The sequence below is a fragment of the Rousettus aegyptiacus genome, unplaced genomic scaffold (assembly GCF_014176215.1).
Source record: "Rousettus aegyptiacus isolate mRouAeg1 unplaced genomic scaffold, mRouAeg1.p scaffold_m13_p_6, whole genome shotgun sequence".
Taxonomy (NCBI): domain Eukaryota; kingdom Metazoa; phylum Chordata; class Mammalia; order Chiroptera; family Pteropodidae; genus Rousettus; species Rousettus aegyptiacus.
In genome coordinates this window covers 57571816-57585781 of record NW_023416309.1, presented here as the reverse complement: position 1 = coordinate 57585781, position 13966 = coordinate 57571816, and the positions used below count along the sequence as shown (strand labels likewise).

Sequence of the window (13966 nt, the reverse complement as noted above, 5' to 3'; positions counted from 1 at the left end):
AAACTTGTCATTATCCGGTACTAGAAGGACGGTGACAACTTCCGAAGCTCACGTGACGTGGTCCTTCTTCGCACTGGCTAGGGCTGCAGCACCAGCTGAGGTGTGTGTAAGATTCTTCCTGGGCACGGTGAGGGTCTGGTCCCCTCTCGGGCCTCGGCTTGGGCTGCTGGGCACGCTGGAGGGAACGCCGCCCTGGGTGAGGGCCTCGACGCCCCTTTCCGGCGGTGGACGGGGGCAGGGAACAGCGGCAACAGCAGCTCACAAAGGCTCAGAGTGGCAGCGGCTCGAGCCGCAGGAACCTGTGCCAGGCCGGCCGGCCCGCTCCGGCAGCCGGCCCCGCCTCTGCGCTAGGAAGCCACTCCTCACCTTTCACTCCTCGACGCTTCCTGTCGGGGGCGGTCCCTCCCTTACGGGGAGAAGGTGGATGAGGGTTCTTTCTGAGGACTGTCACGGCCTTGCAGAGAGAGACACCCGCTGCTCGTCCTCTGGGATTTCCAACAACGAGAAGACGACGGGCCTCTGACTGCTGGCGGCCCTCCCTTCCCGCACATGGAAGAGAGAAACCGAGCCAGGAGTGAAGGCAGCTTTTAACCCCTCGACACCGCCACGCCACCTTATGCCTCGGACTGCCCGGCGACGTGAACCAACTCTCCTCCTCCTTCCTGAAGCTAGTTCGAGTTGCTTTTCTGCAATCAGATTACCGTAGCTTTACAGCGAGACCTGGCGCCAAGCAGGGCCTACCCCCTGACTCGGCTCTCCTCCTACGTTATGCTGACTCTTCCGGGTCTTCTGCCTGGGCACAGACTTCAGAATCGGCCTGTCCGTGTCCTCAAAGCAACTTGCTGGGATTTTGATTTAGATCAAGTTGGAAAGAAGAGACATCTTAACAATATTTAGTCTTCTTATCCATAACCTGGAACGGCTTACCATGCATTTAGGTCTCACTAGAGGTTTATGCCATTTGCCAACAAATGAGACGTCAATCCACAAAGAAAACACGAAATGTGAAAAGAACCTACAAAAAGCTACAGCAAATGCATTTGTAAAAATCAGTCGTGGCACAGGGAGGTGCACGTAACCCTCTGCAGACCCTGTACCTTCAGTCCGCCCGAGAAGACCCTGTTTAGACCAGTTGCACTGTTTTAGGCCCTGTTTCAAACGCCCTCATCTCTCCCAGAACAAAATCTCTCCGAGGGGGCTCCCTGGGGCACCTGCAATTTTAAGATCGCAGAGAAAAGCCAGCGAATGTGGGACATAAATGGTCCCATCAGCGTCTCAGCCACTAAAACGCACAGACTGTGCGTGATTAGGTTTTCTGCTCTTCCCGTTGGGAAGCTTTTCCATGATGACTTTTCACAGACGCCACGGCGGCGCGGGGAGGATCACAGGAGATAACAGGCCTCGAAAGGCTCTGAGCGGGAGTAGAGCCGCACGAATGTGAGGGATTAGGATTAGCTCCTGCTCCACGATCCATCTGGACAAAAGCGGCTGACGAGGTCTCTCCAAACCACGCGGGAGTCGGGGCTCGGTATTCTCCTCCTCTGTGTGATGTAACCGAGCGTCCGGCAGTGGCTAACGCGACATCTGCACAAACGCCAACAGCCAAGTAGCCGGGGCACCGCCAGGCAGACGCCGGACAGAAACAGGACACTGTCCAGAAAGAATAAGGAACTAGGAATCTGGTTCTAAAAGACAGTCATGTGGTCAGAAACGGCTGGTGGCAAAAAAAAAAACAAAAAAGAAAAAAAGGACGCGGTTCCACAGTGCAGCGGTGAGCATGTCTGCTTAAACGCAGAAGGTCCTGGGTTCGCGCCCCGGTGGAGCCGCGGTCCGTGGTCTGCGGCCACGCCACCCTGAACAAGCCCGGTGTCTGAGCTCGGAAGCTGAGCAGCCTCGGGCCTGGTTAGTGCTTGTAAGGGGGGCCGCCTGGGAAGCCCGGGTGCCGTAGGCGTGCACGCATAAATAAGTAAGTAAACAGAAGAAATGGCTGGAGGCCACACGTGAAGAGGGCGTGCAAGGCGTGTGTCGGGAAGCAGACGCGGGCACGCCAGGCCCCCGACGGGGACGGGGCCACCAGGGCGGTCCCCGGGAGGAGAGAAGGGCCAGGCTGGGTCTCGGGGGATGCCCGCCTCCACGCCCACGCATTCTGCGACCCTCGGCGCTTGCTACGACGTCTCTGCCACTCGGGCACTAAGCTAGAGACGGGGGAAGCGGCCGCGACACCCCCCTCCCTCGTCCTGGCCTCACGCGTCGGGACCACGGCCCGTACCTCACGCGGCACATGCCAGGACCGCCGTCTCGTTACCCCCGGGGCTGCAGCCTCCGGTCCTCAACCAGCGCGATTTGGCCCACGCCCCCAACCGGTGTCTGGGGACGTTGCCGGTTGTCGCATTAGGGAGGTGTCCAGTGGGGAGAGAGGCCAGTGTGCTGAACACGCTGAACACCCCACTGTGGGCGACACGGCGCCCACCGCCAGGCACCCTCGGCCCAGATGGCAGCTCTCCCGCTCCGGCCCCAGGCCTCTCGCCTGACTCCATGACAGCCATTCCTGCCAGGGCTTCCTCTCGCAGCCTCCCATGCATCCTGCGGACAGCAGCCCAAAGGCCCTTGAAAAGCCTGACCGAGCGCTTCCCAGTGGCGTCCTCGGCCCCCCAAGCAGGCACCTGGGGCTCGGCCCAGACCCGCCTGTCCAGCTCTGCCCACGCGCCCGCCTGACCACCCACCCTGCAAACCACGACCAAGGAGCTTCTCGTCGTTTCTTCAAAGCAACAGACCCCTCCCGGCTGCTGCCTCCGGCTGGAACCCTGGCCACCTCCCAGGCTCTGTGCCTAACTCCTCCGGAAACCTCCCTTAAACCCCAAACTAGCCCCATCACGCCGGTCTGCGAAGACGCCCCGTGCGCACACCGGGGCGTGAGAAGCGCAGGTTCGCGGCCTCCCGTGTGCGTGGCTGACCTCGGGCCCTGGCTCAGGACCCACTCCCCACCCCCGCCCTGCGTCACCCGCTGGCCCCGGGGCCCCCGACCTCCATGACGATGTCCACACTAACTTTTATTGCAGGCTGAGTCATGTCCCAGAATAAGCCATGTTCAAGTCCTGACCCTTGGCGCCTACGGACAGGCTCTTATGTGGAAATGGGGCCTTTGAAGATGTCACCGAGTGACTGTGAGGTCACCTGGAGTAGAGTGGCCCCAGATTCAACATGGCCGCTGTCCTCATCAGAAGAGAAGAGACAGAGAGCCACAGACCCGCAGGGAGGATACGGTGGAGACAGACAGGCGTTTCCACAAGCCGAGGACCGCCGGCAAGCGCCGGAGGACACAGGGCAGGTTCTCAGAGCGTAGTTACGGACCAAGTGCTGCGCCCCCCAAATTCGCACGTTGAAACCCCACCCCCAACATGACGCCGTTAGGAGCTGGGGCTCTGGGGGCTGATCGGGGTTAGCTGGGGGTATGGGGGGCTCTCGTGCCCCCATGAGGACTGAGAGCTGCTTTCCGTCTGTCCCCTGCCGGGTGAGGCTGAAGTGAGGCGGCGGCCACCCACAGACGAGCAGGGGCGTCACCTAACCCCACCTCGCTGGTGCCCTGACCTCGGGCGTCCAGGCTCCGCAGCTGTGAGACGCACACCCATGAGCCACCAGTCTGAGGCATTCTGTGGCCGCGGCCCGGTGGCCGCGACACACGCCCAGGGGGAACTGAGAGAGGAACTTCTCTAAGACGGTGCCGAGTGCGGGCCTGTCGTCGGGGCAGCCCCGGAGGACGCCGCCCCTCCCGCGCGTGGACTCCTCCCTCACTTCCTGAGGTCGGGGCCCTCCCTCTCCTCTGCTGGCAGAAGAGCCCCCACGACCAGCCGATGGCTAATTCTCAGTCGAGTACAGCCATGCCCCTCACAGCCGGCTCCTCCGCGGCCACCAGCCTGCGGCTGCCAGGTAACCTGGTCTGACACGTCTCCCCCGACACCGACAACATGACCTGGAGGTCGCCGCCCACACCCTCTCATCTCTGCCCGCATGAAGGAGGGGGGGCCTGCAAGCAAAGCCCTGACCGGTGTCGACGGCATCCCCCCGAACCTCGGAAAAAAGCAAGAAAAACGAAGAAAATATTTCATTGCTTGTAAGAAGCACACCTGGCTCAAATGCTCCCCATTTCCTTCGTGCTGGGCTATGATGGTCCCCACATCTCACTGGCCGTTTGCTTCCAGGGCCCAGATGGTCCCAGGCTGAAGGAGCCACCCGACTCGGCCACCGGCCCGATGCCAAGAGAAGCCAAGGCTACGTAAGCAGGTGGCTTCTGAGGATTCAGTGGCTCCCGGCAGGGAACACTGCAGACACATCACTCGATCCCACAAAAGGCAGAACGAGACGGATCCCGGCCTGAGCCTGAATCGCAGACCGAGACGGACCCGGGCCCGAGCCTGAATCGCAGACTGAGATGGACCTCGGCCCGAGCCGGGGCCGGGCGGAAGGCCACGGCTAAGCGATCGCAGCAAACGCAGCGGCCCGGGTGAAAGGCACACCGTCATGACCCGGGGTCCGGCCCCAACGGGCCTGGTCACGACTTCCACAGGACGGCAGAGCGCGTGGAAACGTGGGTGCCTCACGGCAAACAGATGGGCGAGGTCTCCGTCACGGAGAGAGGGTGTCGGCCCCGGAGGCTTACGAAAGCGCTGTTTACAGAGAGGAAAGCCAGAAGCAACCTAAGCATCCTAAAACAGAAAACTGGTTAAATAAGCTATGCTACAACCCTGAGGGAATATGTGACCCTGAAAAACATCTCCTTAAAAAATACTGAAGGACGTAGAAAAATAAATGTGGGAAAATTTAAGGTGAAAAAGTATGGGTGTGTATACACACACACACACACACACACGCGTATCACTCAGGGTGACTACAGAAAAAAAATTACAAAGGCAAAAAAATGCTAACTGCAATCTACAGGAGGCGAGGTGATGATTATTTTTCTTCATTAACGTTTTGGTATTTTCACTTTTCTAACGAGACCTCGTATTACATGTACAACTAAGGGTTAAGCACCCGATAAATGCCAGCTTTCAGGAAACTGGGGCGTCACATCCTCACGGAGACGCTGAAGGCAGCCCACGAAGTGGCACCTTCACGCGGGGCCCGGGAGGTGGGGACGGAGCTGGGAGCAGCCGGGCCCGCAGAGGACGCCCTGCCTGGCTCACAAGCTACCTGTGAAACCTGATTTTCTCATCTGCAAGGAAATCATATTATTTCTGATCCTGATTTTCATCATCCTTAACATATTCAGACAGTTTTTCCTGAGGACAAAAGAAAAATCTAATCTCACAAATCTGAGAGAGGCCATGCGGACCCCCAGATGATAGCTTGGAAACGGTCAAAAAGCAGCGCGAGTTGAGGAGGAAGAACTGTGCGTGCGCCACAAGGCAGCTCAGCATAACTCACTCAAAGTCGGGATATTGTTGCGTTTAGGGAAACGAAAGCTGTAGTCCTCGGCGCGCAAAACTCGCCCAACAACTGCCGTTCGTTGGGGCTACGATAGAGTTTATTTCCACCACGGTTTCTTCCGGTGCAGACGAGACAGAAAAGGCTTCACGGACGCTGAGAACGCCAACAGATGGGGGGCTGCACCCCACGGACAGACCCTCTGTCAGGAAGGCAGAGTCTTAGCATCTGGGCGCCAGCCTCGGCTTGGGGAGGGGGCCTCGAACTCTATTAATCTTCACCGCAGTCCGACCCGCGTGCCCGCAGGGAGAGCTGCCGAGCGCCGGGGGCCTGCGGCGCGACGGGACGCCGCGAGAGACGCAGACGACAGAACGTGGTCGCGCCAAACCGCACAGGAGCAACAGCGGCAGAGCTGGGGAACGGGAAAGAGCAGCGTTTTTTAAATGTGTTTCGAGACACATTAGCTGTTGAGGAAATTTAGTGCCTGCCAACCGGCATATTTTTGTTCAGTGAAATACTTTAGCTCACCATAGAATAAAGGATGCTAGAATAAAACAGAAAATGCCAGAGCGTATCACATGCAACAGAGATAAGAATATTTTCATGAAATGTTTTTCAGCTTCGTATATACAACACGCGCGTGCGCACACACACACACACACACAGCAAGGATCTCTCTTACTGTAAAGCATGGTCTGCGTTTCCTCCTACAGAAAGTTCTGGAATTCTCAGCTCCAGACAGAACAGCAGACTATGCCTAAGTCCCAGGATACTCGTTTCTAGGACCACCCCGCAGAACTGGTACTGCGGCGTCAGTTCTGAGAACGTGACTGCAGGGTGCGGGCTCCCTGGGACACAGCAGCCACCCCCAGCCCAACCCCCAAAGGTCACCCCAATTCACGCCGAGGAGGCCAGAGAGCGGGCCGACCGCGCGGTCGTGAACGAGGCCACGCAGATCCTCTCCAAGCTCAAAGCAGCCGAAAAGGGGGTGCTCTGGGCAACGACGCTCGCCCCCTCGGAAACGCCAGCCTTTCCCCTTCCTCGGTGTAAGCCGGTTCGCACGCACTTCCGCTTCGACAGAGCACACTTAGCCAGAGCAGCACGGACACCCGCGGCCTGCGCCGGGAGCCCTTAGAGCGCAGACACTGAGAGCCACAGGCCGCGGGAGAGCGAAACACGGAGCCGGCAGCCAGGAGACGGCGCCTCGGACGCCGCGCGGTGCCGCAAGGTTCGCCGCGGGGCGTGGACGGCCCGATCACTGGCGCCTTGCAGCGAACCGCCCGCTGCAGGCAGGCCGGCCGAGAGCCAGGGCAGGCGGCAGACACGGGCCACGCCAGCCCGAACTCCCTGCCGGGGGGACGCACTCGGGAACCTAACGCTCCCTCTGGGCTCTAAACGCCCAGCAAGTCTGATCTGTTCTTACACGTCCCATGTCGGTTTTCCTAAAATGCCACAGGACTTGGAAGTACATGTACTGAGCACATCGCTAATTGTAACCTTGACCACACGGTAGCTTTAGGCAATAACCTGATGCGTTAACGTGTGCACCACAATAACCGTCTACAGACCATCACTTTATTTCTCACAAGAAATTCACATGAAGAACGAGAAACTATAACGCGAAGTGGCTCGGCCGGACAAGTGCCCATGTCAGGGACGCGGGGCCGTCAGGGCGGGCGCGCATTCGGCCACGTGGCTTTCCTGGCCGCAGGGACCACGAGAGGCGTCTGAGCAGAAAGGCCTCTGTGCCCCTTTGTCCCAGACCAAACGCCGAGCACCGAAGCTGGGGCAGCACTTTCCCAAACCCCTGCTAAGACAACAGCCACAAAGAGGTTTTCGAAAATTACACATTAAGAGAACATTAAAAGAGGAAGCGAGAGGAGAGGCGGCCATGGCGAGCAGCGGCCAGTGGGCGGTCTGGAAGATGCTGCTCCTCCGAAGGAAGCAGGGAACCGCACAGTGCCGGTGGCCCCAGCCTCCCCCGCCTGCTCACACGGAGCTCCCCTGAGGGCGCTGACCGCCCACCTGCCCTGCCGGGGCCCAGCCCGCGAGCACAGGTGGTCAGCGTAGGTGGTCAGCGCGGGCAGGGCCAGGCAGGCCGCCCGGGCGCCCGCCGGAGGCGCTCGCTGGCTGCGGAAGCCAAACCCCGACCTCGCGCTCCAGCCCCGCATGGCATCGGGTTGCGAGTCCCCCCCGCCCCCCCGCCCCCCGCCCCCCGCGGGCCCGTGCCTACCTTGACCCGGACGGCCTGCTCCGATGCGCCGCGCATCATGTCGCTGATGGACCGGAACAGCTGCAGCAGGGAGTCCATGAAGTCCGCCTCGCCCTTGCTTTCGTACAGCCTGCGGGGGAGACGCGCGCTCCGTGAGGGCGGGGCGTGGGGCGCGCACGCGCCGGGCCCGCGGCCAGGACACGCGCGACCGTCCGCACACCACGCGCCTCACGCTGAGGGCTGTAGTCAGAGGACGTTTAGTTTCTGCCGCTGTTAAACATGATACATTTTATAAATGTACAAACAGAAAGGTGTGGAAAGAGGGAAGGAGGGAGGGAGGAAGGAAGGAAAGAAGGATGGAAAAATTACTCCATTAATGTGCTGGTGTATTTCCTGCCAGTGGTTTTGAAACCTATGCGGTCACATAATTGACAGGCACAGAGACACTTAATTGTCTAAATTTAACATAGTCTTATAAGCATTTGAAAATGACATAACAGTAAACTCAAAATTATTTTATTCCAGAGTTATGGTAGTACACAAAGTCATTCGTCACAGAATTAATGGTAATGGGGAAACTTTCAAGAGGTAAAACGCACTCAATAAATGGGTAAGAAAGTTGTGCCCTGGTTACACGTATGCAAATATATGTTGCTAATTATAAATGTTTCACCATAAATTATTCATTAGCCGTTACCTCAGGTTGCTGCATTACTAAGAGTCAATGTATTTGCATTTTTAAAGGTTTCAACTCAGATGTTTTATTAATATAGACTAGCTGTCTGCCTAATTAAAAGTATACCATACCTGAAAACTTGTATACGATGGAAAATTTCGTAAACTCTGACATAATTAATTACCCTAGAGGTAATCTTATATGTAAATGAGTTCCGTGGTAAAGTAACACATTGTGTCTGAAACGGGAAGTTGCAACCTAGTGTATCTGTTTCATAGAGGGTTTTCAAGTGGGGGTTTCCTTAAATGGCACAGCGAACAAGGGAAGCTATGGGGTCATGAACCTCTGCTTGCAGGGGGCACGGAACGGCACTTGGCAGACACTGGTGCCCGCGCTGTGAGCCTTCGCGCAGTCAGCCATTCTCCCCGCTCGGGACGCTGGCAAATTCCTACGAGCACACGGGTTAGGAGACTCCAAGTCAAACCGAAAACCTCTGTAAAGCACAGTGACGTGTTTGCCAGCATCTGAGACAATGAAGAGAGTTTGGAAAATGCCAGGAAAGGGGTCCCGGCTAACAGAGCGGCCTCTAAGTGGAAACCCATGAAGAACCTGGGCAAACAAACGTGAACTGAGGCTTGCCGAGGCTGCACGCAGCCCTGAGTCTGGGCGGCCTCTGCAGAGTGAGGCGGTCGGGGCCATGTTCTCTGACCGGGATGGCGACAAATCGTCTCTGAAAGAGGGGCACGTCGTCGGGAGCGGTTACGGTTTCACATACGCGCAGTTCTGCGTTCAGACACAAGTGACTAAACACAGCGGAAGAGCAGAACGATGGCCACACCGAAGAAGAAAAGACAACAGAACAGATTCACAGGTGACCGAGATTCTGCTGTCAACTCACCAGGTGCCAAAGTAAACACATTTCAAAACAGAGAGAGAAGGAAATACGGAAAAGAGATGGAGAAAACCACAGGAAAGGTGGAACATTTTAGTGAAGAAATGAATCTACAGAAAAGGACCGATGAAAGTTCTAAAATTAAAAATATGTATATATGACATTGAGAATTCATTACACAGAGTAAATGTGGATGAGGCACAGTGAGAAGACGATCCGCAGGGGAATCGACAAACGCGGAGCTGGAAAACGCAGAGCGTTTGAGGTGTGCAGGGCACAGCGGCCTGACACGTGCACCCGAAGTTTCAGGAGAGAGAGAGACGTGGAAGGACGTTAGAACGGATAACGGCCGTGGAGTCTCCACAATTAAAAAAGACATCAATCCAAAGATGGCAGAAGCTCTGAAAATCCAACATGAGGTCAATAAAAAGCAAAGCAGCCTTCTGTGATCCACAGCAAAACTGCTAAGAACCCCAGAAAAAGAGAAAAACTATAAATGCAGCTAAAGGAAAAGAAAAACACCATCCCCTTCAAAGACGAAACAGGACGTCTGAGAGCTGACTTCTCACCAGAGACGACGGCAGCCCAAGAGCGGTGAACAGCACCTGGAGAGAGAAATACCGGCCAACCTGGAAGTCTATGCTGAGTGAAACTACCCTCCAAAAACAAAGAGGAAACAAGGGATTGGGAGCATGTTTCTGTGACGATCTCAGGTTTATCAAATAAAGCGGAAAGAGCCACTCGCTGGAGCCGCCCTGAGGTGGAGGAAGGAGTGAGGAAGACGGAGGGAAGCCAGTGGACAGACGGCTGCGTGGACCCAGTCGCCGCCCCTTGCTCTGCTCACGTGTTACAGGAACCCGTTGGGGAGGAGCGACGAGATCTTAGTCGGCAACGTGCGTTCTAGTTCCGTTACCCAGGAAGCGATAGCAAAATGACAGCTCTGCAGCAACTCGGTCATGATCGATAATCACGCGGATGACAGGCAAAAACTCCACGGAGCACGGGAAAGGCAGCGGGGAAGCACGGAGATCGCGCTTGACACTGCGCGGCTCAGGGCGTGCCTGGCTGCCGCCTTCTCCCTAACGCGACACGCCCGCCAGGAAGCACAGACAAGCGAGAACAGCGATGTGCCCCCACTCGCTGGGAACCTTCCTGTGGGTTCTCCGGGACCCCAGTGACACCGGGCCGCAGCTTTAAGACTGCAATCCCCACTTCAAGACAAGCTGAGCTTTCTACACACGCACAAAGTCTGGATTCACAGCGTGAGGAGGACGGTGCCGCGCGATGACGAGCCTCAGTGTCTCCATCTCCCGGGTTTCACCTCTCTGTTCTCTGGAAGAACAGCTACTGTCGGTTATCCTGGAATTTTGCAAAGCTACCACATTTTAGAAAAATATAGCAGACCATTTTAAAAGAGGGAGGAGGAAAAAAACAAACAAAAAAAGACCTCAAAAGTTTATTCCAGCCGCAAAAAGAAAAACGCGCTTGTCAGTTCCAGCTGTGAGCGCAATTGTTTTTCTCCCAAGGTAATAAATAAGCTGCAGCCAAGAAAACGAGAGCTCGAGCCGGCTCTCCCCACCCCCTCTGCGACGACCACGCGCGAGCTGCCTGGGGCCCGCCACTGACCGGAGGTCCCAGACCTGTGTGTGGGACACGGGACTGCTTTTTCTTTAAGCAGCCTATACAAAGTAGGAATATCGTGTCACCTAAAATTAGCATCTTCGCGTCACGGATGAAGAAGCACTACCGAGAGGGAAGAGGGCGACACCGGGGGGTGGGAGGCCGAGGAGGGGAGACGCTGCCGGCCTCCGGCCCCAGGGTCCGTGAGCTTTGGGCCATGTTCCTGCCACGGAACCGCGAAGACACTAGCACGTGTGCTCAGCAGCTTCCGACTACGGATTCACACTCAGGAAGCATTGCCACATCTACACAATGTGGCTACGGCGGTGCCGCAACTTTGAAAGGGAGGAGGGGGAGGGAGGGAGAGAGGCAGGGAGGGAGGGAGAGAGGCAGGGAGGGAGGGAGAGAGGCATGGTGGGGGGAGGGAGGGAGAGAGTCAGGGAGGGAGGGATGAGGGGAGGGAGGGAGGGAGAGAGGCAGGAAGGAAAGAGGGACGGAGGGAGGGACTCTGACCACCGGGACCTTGCCTCATCGCGCGGTCCGGTTAGGCGGGGTCAGCGACACCCAGACAAAGGCCCTGGAAGGCTGGGGAGGACACGCTGCCTTTTGACAGATGCTGCTTCTGGCTTCTCACCTCTTTGCACCGTTGGCCCTGGGCAGTCTCAGCCCATGTGATGCACAAGTTATCCCAGCAGAGAACCCGGTTTGAGGTCAGGCTCAGCTCCTGCTGGAGCCACTTCAGGAGAGGCTGACACAGGGTCTGTGCCAAGCACGGGACCGAAGCATTCCTTAGGGCACCAGACACAAAGCCCTTCCCCTCAGGGCCCGGCGGGCGTCCATGGGGCACCTCGCTCCGTTTCTGCACCACCCGGCGGGACGGAATCACGTCCGTGGGGCACTTAGGGCCCCCATGATTTACAGCCAGAGCTACTGCTAACAGGAGTCTCCGAGACTGACCCCCAAACCAACAGGGAAGAGCGACTCGGAGCCTAACTGAGTAGGACTGAGCAACCCAGAATAAGCAGGGACGGTCTGAGCTGTCAGGCAACAGACACCCTGGGCAGAAAGGATGAAGAAGGGAGCGGCAGCTGCCCGTCCGGCGCATGTGGTCCCTTTCGCCCTTCGCTAAGGACACTCTGACTTTGGCGAAAGCATCAAAAGCCACCTAAAATCCTTTCCCACCTCCTGTGCGTCTAGGGCGCTCACGTGACATGCTTCCGGCTGGTGAGATAAAAGCCCGGGACACTGTGCATGGGCAGCTGGGAAAAGGTCCTCAAAAGGAGAGTAACTACAAGAGCCCGTGGCCCTTCGCTGTCCCCTCTCTGCCGCCTGCGATGCACTCTTGATGGCAGGGGATAAAAACGAAGAGCCCAGGAGGAGGCGACAGAAAGATAAAAGGAGCCGAGGACGCGGGGTCACTGCAGGGCAAGCGCACGGGCTCCGGACTCTTCCTCTGGGCTCCGTGTTGTGTGGACAAAAGAGAGACAAGTGAACCCCGCCGGAAGCCGACGTCTCACGCACACGCGCACGCCTCTGACACGCGCACGCCTCTGACTCAGGCTCCGGCCTGGCCGCTCTGCATCGCACCGCCGGGGGGCGGATCCAGCAAGAGCGGACGCGGCCGCCCCGGGGCCGCTGTCAACCACTGCTGTCACGCGGGGAGGCAGGAACGAAAGGGAAGCGGAGAGGAAGAGGAGGAACGGGGGGACAGGACAGGAAGGGCGGGCGGGGTTTCCTGAGCCCCCGCGAGCCCCGCGACACCTACTGGTTGAACAGCACGCGGGAGCGCACGATGAACTTGAAGACGTACTCCAGCGCCTTCATGGCGCGGCACAGCTGCTCGCTCACGCCCGGCTTCCCCGCATTGTCCACGTAGTTCCGCAGCACCTTCGTCAGCTTCCTGGTCACGGCGGAAACGCAAATTAGCAGGTTCACGAAATCACACCACTCAATTCTCAGCTGGCGCAGATGCACAAGTGGGTTACTCGCCTTTCGGTTCACACCTCTCGGTACATGCACGTTTGTAAGATGCGCTCCGACCCGATTGAAAGGGACCCATAGAAATACCTCTCAGGAGAGCGAGATCTGAGCATTTAACGACGTCTAAGTCTGAGATGCTTTTCTGAGCATTTAAATGTATTTTGTGATTTAATCCTCACAATGGCACTGTAAAGCAAGCAGTGGGAACCGCGCCTAGTGAAATGCACAGACGAAGAAAGCCAGGCTGAGGCAGGTCAACCAGCTTCCCCAGTATCAATAAAAAGATCAAAGGGAGTTAGTTTCTTTACAGCTCAAGAGAGGCACACACACAAAAAATCTTTGCAAAGAGGCATCATTCTGAAAATGGTCTGGACCTAGATGATGGTTGTACAACTGTGACTCTACTAACAGCGCATGCTGAATTGTACACTTAAAAATGGTCCACATGTTAAATTTTATGTTATATGTCTTTTATCAAAAAAAAAGGCGCTATATAAAACGGTATTTGCTATTAGAAGCCATCTCAGCCGCCTCTACTCATTTTAGCTCATCTTCTAAAGCTAGAGTCTACAATCAAAATAAAAATCTTAAAACACATTTTTCAAATAGGAAATCTTCTTAATTTTAATGAGTTTTCTAAGAATTTTACATAAAAGACTCTAAAGGATATATGAGAATAACACGGGTGAATACATAAAAAGATTTATAATTTTTTTTTGCATTTTCTAATAGGATTGCACAAAAACATTTAGTTTTAAAAGCATAAGTGCTTTTACTATACTTCTCCTAGTCTATTACCTTACAAATTGTGATCTAAAAACAATTAACTCCCTAACGTGAAAACATTTAAAATTTCTTTCATAATAATAGAAGTTTATATACTTAATATACCCAAATTGGTCAGAATTATTTTTAAATTTTCCATACCATTACATAAGTATTTACAGACAGTTGGGACAAATAAAGTATATATTGGAAGTTTGATTTTGAGTCATAGCTTCATAAATTATATTAAGTGCCTAATTCGCAGGCATTTTTTTAAAAATCCTTATTAAAAGTAAAAGAAAAAGCATTAAAAGTTTTCTATTTTCTGTAATTCTAATAACCAGAAAATTCAAATGGTAGTAAATTTGCTCAAAGCTTCAGAGAATGTGAGGTTAAT

At 55.6% G+C, this 13966-nt stretch overlaps 1 protein-coding gene across 3 annotated transcripts in view; it reads right to left on the bottom strand.

Annotated features, from left to right (window-relative positions):
* DOCK1 (dedicator of cytokinesis 1) overlaps positions 1-13966 on the bottom strand; it is a 326782-nt gene that overhangs the window by 225194 nt on the left and 87622 nt on the right. For all 3 annotated transcript variants that reach the window (XM_036222878.1, XM_036222880.1, XM_036222881.1), the window contains 2 exons: positions 12590-12724; positions 7658-7766 (listed from right to left, as the gene is read on the bottom strand). In XM_036222878.1, the coding sequence (XP_036078771.1) occupies positions 7658-7766; positions 12590-12724 (244 nt within the window). The remainder of the gene's footprint in view (positions 1-7657; positions 7767-12589; positions 12725-13966) is intronic.